The sequence below is a fragment of the Anabrus simplex genome, chromosome 1 (genome assembly GCF_040414725.1).
Source record: "Anabrus simplex isolate iqAnaSimp1 chromosome 1, ASM4041472v1, whole genome shotgun sequence".
Classification (NCBI taxonomy): Eukaryota; Metazoa; Arthropoda; class Insecta; order Orthoptera; family Tettigoniidae; genus Anabrus; species Anabrus simplex.
This window is the reverse complement of record NC_090265.1, coordinates 1,698,548,247-1,698,562,659: the sequence shown is the minus strand read 5'-3', so window position 1 is coordinate 1,698,562,659 and position 14,413 is coordinate 1,698,548,247. Positions and strand designations below refer to the sequence as shown.

The 14,413-nt window shown below is 38.6% G+C and overlaps 1 protein-coding gene across 1 annotated transcript in view; it reads right to left on the bottom strand.

Moving 5' to 3' along the window:
* The window catches only part of LOC136863856 (serine-protein kinase ATM), a 570,640-nt gene that overhangs the window by 406,316 nt on the left and 149,911 nt on the right, over positions 1–14,413 (bottom strand). Inside the window, exon 14 of the mRNA XM_068226546.1 lies at positions 5,926–6,030. Coding sequence (XP_068082647.1) covers positions 5,926–6,030 — 105 coding nt within the window. The remainder of the gene's footprint in view (positions 1–5,925; positions 6,031–14,413) is intronic.

Genomic DNA, 14,413 nt, shown 5'->3' with positions numbered 1-14,413 from the left:
AATTGGTAAATCTTGTCATTTTGTGAATGTACACTGTCCTGATCATGTATTCATTTGATGTCTAGTGGTATGAGAGCTTATGTCGCTTTTGATTTGTATCCGTGGATCAGATGCTGTATGTGATCTGCTGTTATTGTAAAAAATTTGTGTACGAGAAATTTTCCTTGCACCTGGTGCTTGTCACTGTGTAACGTCTTCCGTTTTATCTTATTTACATAAGGTATTCCTTTGTTGGTGCCTTCCGTAGTTCCTCATCTGGTTTAGTAAGGTAACCCCTTGTAACTCAGTTGCTTCTGGCTCTACCCTGCATGTTTTTGCAACTCTATATTGTTGCCTGGTTGTCATCTGGCTGTTCTGGGTTCTATTCCAGTGAGTATGGGATCATTTGGGGTAAATCCGAAACTGTCGCTAAAATTCCTTGTCCGTCGTTGGGGTATGGGACCCAACTGATTGACTGAAGGTTCTTCTCCATCAACTTATGTGCTTTGTCATCGTGTAACCTATCACTTCTTCATCGTTTATATTTTATTATATCCCGTGTATTCCGACTGGCTGGTAGGGTGTCTGTGGTGATTGGCCTAATCACACAGGGTGGACTGTTGTTTTGCCATCATATTATTAGTCCTGGGTTATCCAGAGGTTCTTCTGAACACTTGATGGTTGTGATAATACACCTGTGCTCAGTATACTCAAAGATTATTTATATGGAGAGGTAACTTTCCCTGAATTTTGGCCCTTGTTATGCTGCGTTTAGCTGGTTCTGTTTCATGTAATGTAATTTTCATGTCTTGTCAGTTGTTCCCTATCGTTCTACCTGTAATTGTTGGCTGTCATGTAGTTGTTGACCTTGGTAATGGTTGCATGGTGATCTCTTGCGGACACACTTTGAGATCTCCCCACCGTCTGTTATTATGCATGCGAAGTCTCCAGTTATTGCCATCGTTGCTTCTTATTCTTGGTCGGTTATCCATGTGATTGCTACGTTACGGTTGCGGATGGTTGTGTTTATTGTGAACGTTTCTGCCTCTGCGTCTCCTGTTTTCCTAATCTTCATGTTCTGGGCTACCTGTTTTCTGTACATGGTTTGTCAGTATGTGCTCTGCTGCCTCCATTTAGTAATATCTTTTGCTCTGTTACCTCCCTGTACACCCTGGTCATTTATCTTTCCTGCTCTTGGTCTTAACGATCTTTCTGGTATCTGTACTGTCTTGTGGAATTATGTAATGTGTGGAAGAATGCTAGTATTTCATGTAAATGAATGTGAAAACTATAATGGTCTTCGACCTATCAATTTGTTGAGTCTATTGAATTTTACTTAACTTGCTGGGACTAAAACCACTGTAACTTGCCACTGGATTCCATGAGCCACCTTGAATATTCAAAATTATTTTTCTGATCTCTTGTGATTGGTCTTGATACTAGTATATTAAAGTCTTGGGATATTTCAGTTATTTTCTCCTTTTCTTAATATGTAAATCTTATTCAAAGGTTGGATGGGTAATACTATAACTCATAAATTGGTAATTCAAAAACAGGTGTATCTTTGCTTACTAGACAACAAAAGAATGTAAAATGATAAAATTATTTGGTGATTTCTCTAATGCCAATACAAACTAATGGTCTGGTGTAATGATGTTAACGGGGTTACCTATATGTTTAGCTCGGGTGCAAAATTGGAACTGTTATCTCTAGTAAATTTGGACATGTGGAACTTGTGTAACTCCTCGAAGCATAATGAAATATTACTAAGGTGTCCTGGAAACCTAGTTGGAAAAATTTTGTCTGTTCTAACATGTGTGGTTGAACCATTTTGGTTCAGTGTGGTCTGTAAATATGCACTTGGTCCCTCGCTTTTGCTCGTGTGTGTGGTGTTTCAGTTTTAATCGCGCGGCCTTACACCCATGCATCTGCTGAACGGAGAACTAGTGTATGAAATATCTGTGGTTGCTTACTACGCCATGTGCTGGTGTGATTAAACTATGTTGTGTACTGTCAACTTGTGTGGTGTGTGATGTGACGCTGGCCCCATTGTATCTCTTCGGTCACACTCAACGTGTTTATCTACCGGTATTTGGTGAAGTTCTGCTATCCCTCAACCAAGTAAGACCTTTCCATGTTACTGTACTTAATATGTTGGACTATCATCTCTGTATCAACGTGTGAAGATTTATTTTGGACATTGAAATTGTATCATATAATTTTGTATCCCAACATCTTGACACTTCGCCTCCCCGTGTTTTGGCTTTCGGAGGGGAGAACTGAGACAATAATTTACGATACCCTCATTTGTTGGACATATACATTTGTGTGTGGGGACTTTTACCTGCAATTCTCGACCATTGTTTGCATTGCCGTTAAATTATGTGCCTGAAACTGTGGCGATTTAAAATGTATTTTCTTGCCATTGTTACGTCGGTTGCTTCGAAATTCTGATTGGCTCAATAACCAAATTTTAGACTTGAGCGTGCGCAGTGTCGATGTTCAACTGAGCGACCCGCAGCTTGACTGCACTGAACGCGAGTCTGTTCCTGGCAGATCGCCAAGATGGACGCGTTTGGAGGAGTTGTGTACAAAATGCGATTGAAAGTTGTTGGAGTGGAGTTTGATAAACCAGGCTAATAGCCTCGTTAATTAAGGCCTTGCCTTAATTGAAGCGCGATAATGTTGTGTGTTTCATATTTACAGTTTTTTTAATATTAGTGTGACCGAACTATCTGAAGGAGGGTTCTTCATTACAAAATGAGCTAGAATGTAAGCTATTGGATTACAGTATATTAAATTGGACACCCAAAAATGTAAGTACAAGTATCTACTTAATTGTTTCGAAACTGTTCTGCTGCCGGATTATTTGGAGAAGAACGTGTGTATCAAGCTATCTGCGACAACTATTATATTAGAAGAAATGTTTTGGCAACGCTGTTAATATTACTTCGTCTCTACTCCGCTACTGTAATTGAAATTAGGCCTATAGTTTATGGACCTGGCGACCACCGTTTATTCATTAAATTATGCTGGACTTTCTTCTTCATCGGACATTTTAATGATATAAATTGTATCTGCTAAATATTAAAATGTAACTTAACGTGATTTTGGTAATGTTCTATATCCAAATTATTCTTATGGAGTAATTCTGGAACATGGTATATGCGCGGGTGAGAGACCTATTATTCCATTACTTTAATTTAACTGAGATTATCTTTGTGCTGCCTTTTTCTGTTTCTTAAAGTTATTATTATTATTAATTTTGTTGGTGGATTACTTTTTACATTTCTTGGTTCATATTTGTGGCATCCGATGGACTGTTGACAACGTTTTGAAAGACGTTATGTACTAGTATTGTTTTCGTAATGGCTCATTGTTTAATTACTTAATGGGATAGTTTATTTCCGGTCTTATTCGGCCATTACCGTTTTACAAGGCCTCCTAAAATTAAAATTGTGTAACCGGCATTTAAATCCTTTATTAACATTTTGGTTGGAAGAAATGTTAAATTTAAAAGACTATACATAATTATTGTAATATTCTGGTTATAATAAACTGGAATTTGTTCCCTATTTCTTGATGATACTTTTGCCCTCCTCAGATTATTCGCGTCCGTTTTTCTTTCCTTCTTTTTTCATTATTGCGTGCCATGTTTTATCTTATCTCCGGTACGCTAATTTTGTGTGGGCTTTGCCTATTGTCTCCTTTAGTTGGATGTTGGCTTCGGTTTTCGGGAAGCTGTATGCTTCGTGTGTACCATTGTTTTGTTGTCGGTGAAATTTTAAGTGTTTCCCTTCGTAATTTGTAGTTTATTTGAGACATATTTTTATTCGGGTTCGTGCGATTTTCTCTGGTGTCCTTTCAATTATTTACGTGTGGAATTTTTTTTGGGTCTGCTTTTTTTTTTTTCTAGGGGCTTTACGTCGCACCGACACAGATAGGTCTTATGGCGACGATGGGATAGGAAAGGCCTAGGAGTGGGAAGGAAGCGGCCGTGGCCTTAATTAAGGTACAGCCCCAGCATTTGCCTGGTGTGAAGATGGGAAACCACGGAAAACCATCTTCAGGGCTGCCGATAGTGGGATTCGAACCTACTATCTCCCGGATGCAAGCTCACAGCCGCGCGCCTCTACGCGCACGGCCAACTCGTTTTGGGTCTGCTATCGTTGCCTTAAATATTGTGTGTGTTTCCGTGTTTCGAGGTGATTCAAATCCTTGTGTACTGGTTCCGGAAGCAAATTCCAGTTTATTGTGATTAATTGTAGAATATTTACTTACCAAGAAAAGCTGGCCAGTTATGTAATTAATATTTAATGCACGGATCCGTTTTAACATTTGTCATTCATTTATTCTAAGGCAAACTGTAGCTTGTAATCTGAGTGTGTTTTCACGATTTTATTTATCCTAAAAATAGACACTTGTCTCCTAATTTAACGAGTTGAATTATTACAATTTTTATCTTTCTTCTATTTACTTATTTATTACTACATAAAAATTATTTTACGTTGTTATCCGAGTGCGCACTCATAGTATATTTTGCTTTGAAAATTGATTTTTATCTATAATTTAAAGACATTATTTACAGATTTATTTTTTTTTGCTCTGCAGTTTTCATTCCTAAATTCTGTTTATATTTTTCCTAATTTTAAGTAAAGTTCAAGTTATTTAAACATTAATCTTGCTTTCATTTAGCAATCTTGACCTGGCAACCCCTCAAGTAGTTAGCTCGATCCAGTCCTTTCCCTTATGTTCTGTGCCCTCCACGCTGGTTTTGTTAATACTGCTCCTGCTCGATGGTAAGTATTTTGCTCCTTGTGCACATTTGGTTATATTTATGGGGTTTTATTATCATTCCTGTTTTATCTTTGTCGGGTTGCAATTCTGACAAACAACTGTCTCACTATTCTGGACAGCCAGAATGATCGCCAACATCGTATGTCGAGTACACTGCTAGAAGAACATTGAAATCTGTCTGGTCCAACCCAAACAGTTCCCATGTCAGTCCGTCATTGTTTCCACTTTGATTCCTTTCATTTTATTTCTAACACTAATTCTCCATGTACTTTGTGACATTCATTTCTGCTGTACTTATTTTTAATCTTTCTTTGTCACTGGCCAGGTCAGACTGTCGATAGTTGCAAGGGAAAAAAAAAGATGCTTGTAGTTTTATAACCCCAGGATCTCCAGAAGTACATAGAAAGATGTGACATTTCATATCAAAAATGCTGCATGGATTATTCAGGATTGAAACTACAGTCATCTTGATAAGAAATCAGTGATAATGTCACTCGGCTAGTATTCCCCTCAACAGTTACATAATGACACTTTATATCTCAGTCATTCACAAGATCCATAGTGTTATACTTTGTTGATACAAGATAATCGCCTTCAGATTCTGGACATCTTTACAGACAAGTGATGGCTACAGTGGTACCATGATTGTTTGCCGGCAAGTAGTGTATCTTATACTGCTCCTTGTCATTGGCTATGGTATTCAGTCACATGGATCACTTGCTCCAAGTTGGTGTTGAGCAAGGTTTCTACAAGATCAGTCCAGGAGATTGGCTGCCTGCCACATCATTGCTCCAGCTTCTTCATGTGTCGGCTGCAAGTGATATGTCTAAAAACACAAGGATATAGCTGATCAGGCAAGAAATATTTTGTTGTGGTCAGACTTTCGCAAGGATGGATGTGTTAGATGTGTGTGCTGTCCATTGAATGCAAAGCACTACATCTAAAATGCCTCGACACTGTGACAGTCAGTGGCGCAGAGTCCATGTATCTAATGTCATAAGATTCACAATATTTCATCCCAAAAATCTTCATACGATCTCCACATGTTGTGAAATTACTCAAAAAGATTTGTATTGTTCAAACAAAGAATATCTCAAGAAATACAGAAGTATAAATTAGGACTAATAAAAAGAGAAGAGATAGACCTACCTTAGAGTGATTTCCCAAATCTTCTCCCATAGAGGATCCACAGTTTGTTCATCCAGTGTGTTTGCAATAAGGTTCTTTTCAACTTTCATAATGGATATACAGCATCTGAAATAGTATATTACATTCAAAACAAGAAAACTGCATATGGCCGAGTGCACCATTCTTGATGTAAAGTTCACCACGGCCAAGCTTGCATCTGACCCTCTTCAACTCAAAATTCTGACGCATGGACCATGATCAAAGTTGAACAAGGGAGAGACTGGTAATATTTGACAGTGGATTGACGTCTGTCATTCTCGACATGATATGGGTTAAATCTAGACACACATTAAGATGGGGGCACGTTTCAATGTTTTGGATGGCATCAAAGATGAAATTATTTATATAATGACAATCTGAATCATGGCCGAAATTGTATTGGAGTAATTGAGGAACAGGGAAATCGCTTTGATGATTACAGTGACAGGAAATTTGAAGAGAGATTTTGTCTGTTTAGAAAAACAGTGTGGTGGTTAAAAATAGGAAGCAAAAAGCTAAAAATGGTTCCACCTATTCAATACTTTTATTCATATAAGGACTACATAAAGTTGGGACTAGTTTCGATCTTCCCATGAGATCATCTTCAGCCAAAAATTATTATGTATACTTGACAAGTCGTGACATAGAAACAACGAACGTTAAAAATAGGTCGTACGTGAAATTAAAATTAACAGTCTTAGTTGGTATACACCTAAAGTAAATACAAAAACTTATTATTTCCACCTTCTCAATACATATCAATCCTGCAATGTTGTAATGTTGTAATGTTATTGTAAACATTGCAGGATTGATATGTATTGAGAAGGTGGAAATAATTTTTTGTATTTACTTTAAGTGTAATCTCAACTCCATACGGAACCAATTATGAACTTTATAACCTTATTTGGTATACACCGTCAAATTAAAATTAAAAAAAGGTGGGGGGAAAAAAAGAAAAAAGGTGGATCAATCAAATTTCCCCTTATTGTATGCTCTATCAGATGGTCCAAGAGCTCTAGTGGCAGTCGATCCCATTCCTCCGAAAGGGCAATGCGAAGGTCTTGGAGGGTCCTTGGTGGAGGCTGACGGGATGCAATTCGCCTCCTCAATGCATCCAGGCATGTTCTACAGGATTCAGACCCGCAGACCTCACTGGCCAGTCCATGCAATGAATGTCTTCCCCAGCCAGAAATTCATCCACTAGAGCAGCACGGAGCGGTCGGGCATTATCGTCCATTAAGAGGAAGTCTGGACCAACCGCACCTCTGAAGAGTCGAACATGTGGTCTCAGTACCTCATCCCTGTATCTCCGGGCATTAACAATGTTCCTCGGACCACCCATGAAGGTGTGCAGGTCTGTACGGCCGTTCAACATGATGCCGCCCGACACCATGACGCCACCACCACCACCACCATACTGGTCCCGTTCCACGATGTTCCTGTGGTTGTATCAGCTACCCGGTTCTCTCCAGATTAATGTGCGATGAGAATCGTGCTGCAAACTGAAGCGGGATTCATCTGTGAAGAGCACAGGTCTCCATTCATTCATGGTCCAGTTTCGATGTTGGCGGCTCCATAATAAACGGGCCCGTCTCTGTGCTGGAATGAGCGGTACGCACACCGCTGGACGTCAAGCAAACAGCCCTGCTGTTCTGAGCCTCCGGTACACAGTTTGCTGGGAAACAGCAACCCCTGAGATGGCTGCAATCTCTGTCGACAATTATCTTGCAGGTGCACTCCGATTTCATCGGGCAGTTAAGGCCAGATATCCGTCTTGCTGTGGGGTGGTTACCCTTGGTCGACCTGGTACTGGCCTACGACTAACATCTCCTGTGTCTCAAAATTGTCTCCAAAGCCTGGAAATGACACTTTGTGGCACATTCAAGGATACGGCGACTTAGGTCTATGTTTGGCCTGCTTCCAGGCGGCCAAGTATTCTACCCTGCAAAACAGGGTCCAAATGGCGTCGTCGTGCTATTATGTTGTCACGTTCACCACGAGGCTACACTCTGCACACAATAACAGGACAAACACGACTGAGGGTATGTAGGGTGCAGGCAATGGCTGTGTTTACCTAGCAGTTACTCCGCTAGTCAAAGCAGGGAACACTACTTTCCTATGCAGAGCGAACACGTAAGGTTGGTAGGTGTATATGTCGTGCGATTTGCGGTCTATTTCATGTTGCCCTGCTTACACGTAACTTATGCTTAACTTCTGGACAGTAGTGTAATTTTGTGTACGACCTATTTTGAACGTTCATTGTTTCTAGGTCATGACTTGCCAGTGTACATAATAATTTTTGGCTGAAGATGATCTCATGGGAAGATTGAAACTAGTCCTAACTTAATGTACTCCTTATATTAATAAAAGTATTGAATACGCGGATCCATTTTTAGCTTTTTGCTTTCCTATTTGTAGTTTGTATTTCGGTACGGATCAATATGAAACTCGTTGCTTATGAGTGTGGTGGGTATTAGACCAAATAAATACCGTAACCCTGTCCTGTCCATGAACAGACTTCAAGGACATACACAACAGGTTCACTAATTGGGGACATCGCTAATGTAAATCGCTGAACAGTGCAACATATCATTAGTGATTTATTGGAAATCATAGCATTATTGTCTCCTCGCTACATAAAGTTGCCTTCAAGAGGAGAATTATGCTCTCTGATGGAAGGATAAGAGTTGACCAATTCTAGAAGAACATCAAATTCGAGCTTGGAAAAATTAGGGGAATTTCCCCCCCCCCCCATTTATGCAGGCTTTAAGATCATGAAACGGAGGTTATGAATATAAATGAAAACAGGCCAGTTGAACAAAGAGAAGCGCAAGTGACAACTGAATAAGTCATTCACAAGCAATCATCAAGAGAACTATAATTCTATTATCATGTTTGCATCTGCATGGTTTCCTTTCTAATAAAGAGAGTTAATCTCAGTCAAATGCAGAGTTACCAGACCATGTTTTACAAACCAGCGGTAAACATTGGTGTGCTGCAGATATATTTTGAATATGGTTATCATATTACCATGTTCATGGGATCCTCGGTGATCTGGTTTTCTGTTTGAGAATGGTGCACTCAGCCAACAATGACAGAAACCTTCCAGACACTTAAATATTATAAGTTATTAAAAAATTCCCAAAATAACAATAATATTTAACATGCCACAACAACATATATTTCAACATAGCCCTTATAATAGCAAGCAACAACACCCAGCAATGACACCCCAAAACAAGAAAGACAATAACGAAGTCTACACACCAAGTCATGATACCACATAACATAGAACACATTTCTCATTCTACCATGATTCTAAACACCTTGCATATATATACAATACAAGCCTAATAATATTCTTAAGAACTGAGAGGAAACTATATCTGGTGCAAGGTTGGGAGGGGGTTTAAGTATGTTACTTTCTTAATACAGAATTATAATTTGATGTATTAGATATTTGTCCCCATCAAACACCGAGGGTATGCTGCACACTGATAGCTATTACAAGTTTTTAAAAAACTGCTGGTGTCAATGAAGCGTATCAATTAGGCATCAAATTATTACTGCAGTGTTCAGGTATATAGACCAATTTTCTACTCTTGCCATACCCAATTCCACAAAAATGGACGAGAAAATGTTCACGTCATAGATTCACATTTTCTGTATAAGTGGATACTAACATATCAGGGAAAGTATTGACACATTAAATACTGAAACAGAAATGCTATTCCTAATTTGTGAGACTTGTTTATATTGACAGAATTATTAGGATTTCCCTCTGGATTTCTCACTGTCATGAACTCTGCAACAGAACTAACAAAGCCATCTTGTTTTCCAGCAGCAAATGGAGGGATAATTTAGTAACAATTCATTATTTTGATCTGATATAAGTTGATACTCCCTGCATTTACCAGTCCCTTGAATGTCTTGAGTGTTGCTGTCAGTTCAGTGCCACTGTGGAGGCATGTGACCCTGATAAACATTAGGTGAAATTTGGGGCTTGAGCTGTTCGTCTACTCTTCAATATCTGTTAGGTAATGTCAGGGTGAAGAAGGGGATGGGGTCCCAAGGCATATAAACAGATGGTCTACAAATTCCAGGAAACCTGTATAATTAATTCATCTTTGTTAATGTAGATGCAAAATGAGGTATCTGAATGAATTCCACATACATGGAAATTGTTATTTATTCCCCATGTTTCAATTATTGTGAACTGTTACATGTTTTAGTTTAAAAGTACGTTAGTTCTAGCCCCAGTGTAAAAAGGGAAATCAAAAGAACCAAGCTTAGCTGTGATAGGGCGACTGCTCCTTTTCTATTGCAATTATAATTGATAATTCCAGTGAGAGCTGGACGAGAGAAATAAATGATGATAATGATGAATTCCGGAATTATTATTTTATGTAATCAGAGTGAAAAGACAAAGTCAAATATACAGGACAAAAGAGGCAGATAAGAATAGGATTATGAGGATGCAATTGTCTGATTTTTCATACCAAAAAATGCAACAAAATGTCAATACAGATAAGAACAAAACTAAGATACTACAACACCACTGTGATAAGTTCAGATGTATTACACACATTCCAGTGTCTGACTCATAAAAATTAAGCATAAGAAGAGAGAAAAAATATATTAGGGTCAAGAAAAGTAGATGACATATGCAGGACAAGGAAGAATGAGAAGTATTCACAAGCCAATGAATTGATGGACAAAATTAGAAAAAAGACATCTGATGTTTGCTGGGCATGCCCATAAAATGAGACACAACAAATTGACATACGACTATCTGAGGTTATACCAAGAAATTACAAAAGACCAAGATGAACTAGGCCTATCACAGAATACATGAAGGACAGGGCACGTACATGCATCAACACGCCGCACAGTGGGTAATTTCCAGCATCCAGCCGGCCAAAAATGATATTTTCAACCCTCGTCTTTGGTGCGCATTTTCTGTGAGTCGTGTTTATAAGACTCTTGGGTACAGTAATTAAGTATTGAAAAGTTGTGCTGTCTGATTATCTAATCTCAGCGAAGGCCCAAAGTGGGTCTTCTCCGTTAGGGCATCATATTCTGGCGAGGCGAGCGCGCAGTTATTATTATGTGAGGGCTCAGTAAAGACGTCAGAACTAAATATTTCTTTAGCTTGCAATGTGATTATATTAGATGAAGGTTTGTGTTTCATATAGTATGTAGCATTTTCTGAAAATTACTGTATTGTTGTCCAGAATTCAGGTACACTGTGTACAAGCGCTATCTAATTATACAAATTTGAGCTGACTTTCAAAATGGATTGCCTTTGATTTCCGCAATGAAAGTATTTTGGATGAGTTATCTATACTTTATTGAATAGAAAACTGTGACTTTTTGCTGCGACCAGGCGCGACCATGAGAGTAATAAATTTTCTTCAGAAGCCATGTACTCTGTAAGCCGGAGGTCGGTTTCCGAACTGTTGAGGAACAGCAGGGAATAAAAGCGGAACGATGATATTTCGAATGTTGTAATTGGACATTTAGGTTTTGAGGATTGTTTCGAGGATATATCCAAGTCAATAATGAAATCTGTCAGTATTTTGTGTGCTAACATTCGATCACGCTGGACAAAATATAGTAGAAAAAGGGACAAATTGCTGAAGTACAATAAAAGATGTTTCGATAAGAGAATGAGTTTTGCAGAAGGACATGCATCACAACAATGTCAGGATGAGCCTGCCAGTACTGTAGCTCATTCCATGTTAAGAAAACAGTATTGCTCTTATGACACCACGGTTGCCATATAGAACGGCTCCGCTCAACGCCATCACGGGAAAACGGCGGCACATAAATTTGTGAAATTCAGTATGTAAGTTCAAGACAAAAGGCTGAAGAAACCAAGCTACAAATTACTTTTATGAACTAAAGGGGACGTGGGGTTTACAGGGGCCACTTTTGGTTTGTACAAAATCAGGGGTAAGCTACGGCACATAAGAAACCTCAGCACTAAAATATAAGGCAAATTGCGAGAGAAAATAGACAAATAGTTTTATGGGCTCGAGGGGCAGGGGATGTATTTAATTCCATTTAATAAATTTATCCAGACAATAAAAGCTAGAAAACAGACGCAGTGAGTACAAAAGATCACAGTATTAATGTTAAAGAAATAAATCACGCACCTGGGCTTATCGCATAACTCTCATTCAACACAATACATTTACGCACTCATTTAAAGCCTAAAATACACACGCAATAAATAAATACTGTAGATGACTTCACTACAGAAGTTCAGGGAGAAAACGCTTCTATTGGTTGGTATCCGAAGCAAAATGCTGGCAATACCAATGATGGAAACCGCTAGAAGATTCTTCAGAGAGGCTTCCACTTCTGCGGATATTACTAGAGTAGACATAAATTCAATAAACCATCTACGTACCATCGTAGAAACTATTTTGTGTGGGTATGCCACTGATAAAGTGTCATTTGACATGTACGAAAAGGAAACTATACAATTATACTTACAAGAATACAAATCGTACTACATGCCTGTAGCTTTCCACAAACTCTTGGGTCATGGAGAGGAGGTCATTAGGCACTATACTATACCTATTGGACAACTCTCCCAGGAAGCCCAGGAGGCCAGTAAAAAGATAATAGGAAACCTTCCAGAAAGACAAAAATACTACCTTTTCCGTAGGCTGCTTATATCATCGGGCCCATTATTTTACCAGCTCAGGGAAATCAAGGAAAAGGAAGTTAATTCCGCTTTTACGAGAAGTGCTCAACTTACTGTCTGAGCCTCCTGTATCTGGTTTTGCCGAAGGAGATAATGACAGTGACGATAGCAATTCTGATGAAACTGCATCTAATGAATAAACTGTTTGGCAAGTACATGTATTCCTGTATCTGTTTTTAAACATACTAAACAGCATGTCCCACTATTAACATCTATTTAATTTCTTAAAGCTATAACGAAAAATGATTAAAATCACAAAGGTTTCTAATTCTATTCCTGGCGTAGTCATTTGTTCTTTGTGCTTGATTGACCACACACTTAATTATCTCCAATAATAGCAGTTACATACTAAGTTTTAAGTGAATCGGTCCATTAGTTCCTGAGATACGATTTTTGGCCGGCTAGATTCCTGAAATTACGCACTGTGCGCCGCTGCATTGAATCCCGGATGTGCTGATGTATCCCTGAAGTATTGTGTATACAGTAAAACCTCGTTAATTCAAAGTCGTTGGAATGCGAAAATCGGACTTTGAATTATGTGATTTTGAATTAACCGCCAACACATAATTTGGAAATATCAACCCTTGGGGCATCACAATATATTCTAAGACCCATTACTGGATGCAATTAACCTTGATTCACAGTTTAAACCTCTCAAATGCCATGGTAAAAAACTATTTCCAACATGCATCCAACAAAGTGCATTTACAGTATTCAAATAATGCACTTGGATAACTCACCGGCAAACATAACCTCACACAATGAAATCAAAAGAAAGAAAACATGATTCAAAGACGAGAAGAAATCTATACTGGCTCCCCTATGCAACTGCTTTATTCACTGGATTACTGTACTGTATGCATTTTAGATGCCTTGTACTTTGCACGGAAAGTACCCGATGCCCTTAAAACATCGCGGCTTATTGAACTTTACTATGACGGGGGAAGGAAGTCTCTTGCTTCGGTGTGCACTGCATAGCAACACAGTACATTTCCCAGCTGGCAATTCTCTCCTTTAAAACCATACATCCATTTGGTCTCAGCATTTAAAAAAATAAAACAAACAATGCAGTTTCATCGGCATTGACAATATTGTTTGGTGCTCTGCACTCAACCGGCATGCTTGTTTCACATTGCGCAAGGTTCATTTGGTTCCTATTGAATTGGGATTGCTCCTTTGTAACACAACAAGATTTCAATCTACCGCAAGATATCTCCAACAGTTTTGTCAACATTTAACCTCTGTTATGGATTTATTGGACAAAATAATTCCCTCTGCGCCAATGTTGAACTTCATATCTTCTAGAATTTGATAGAAACATTGAACATTGTTTAAAATCCGACTTAAACCAATTTTTAAATGTGCAACCTTAGACTATTCGTCAACTAGAGATTATTTTATTCAAATTTGAGATAATAGTTGTTTAATATTGTAATTTTACGAGACATATACCAAAAAGATTTTATTTGTCACTGTTCAACAACAGTTCATATTTTCACCATTTTATATGTACATCATTCCACCACATCCCCAGTCCATTCTTTCATCTCTCATCTCACCATATAACTCTGTTTTAGGACTATGGTATTGTCCCCGTGAAAATTGGCGATCTTACGAATATTTTAACAAGTGGAAAGCAAAGATTTTATTGTCTGCTTGAAGCCGCAACACATCACTTGGGAACTTGTGGCGAGCCGTGAACGAGTTTTTTTTTGTCGTTCAGAGGGGTGCGATACGTCATCAGCGAGACTGTGC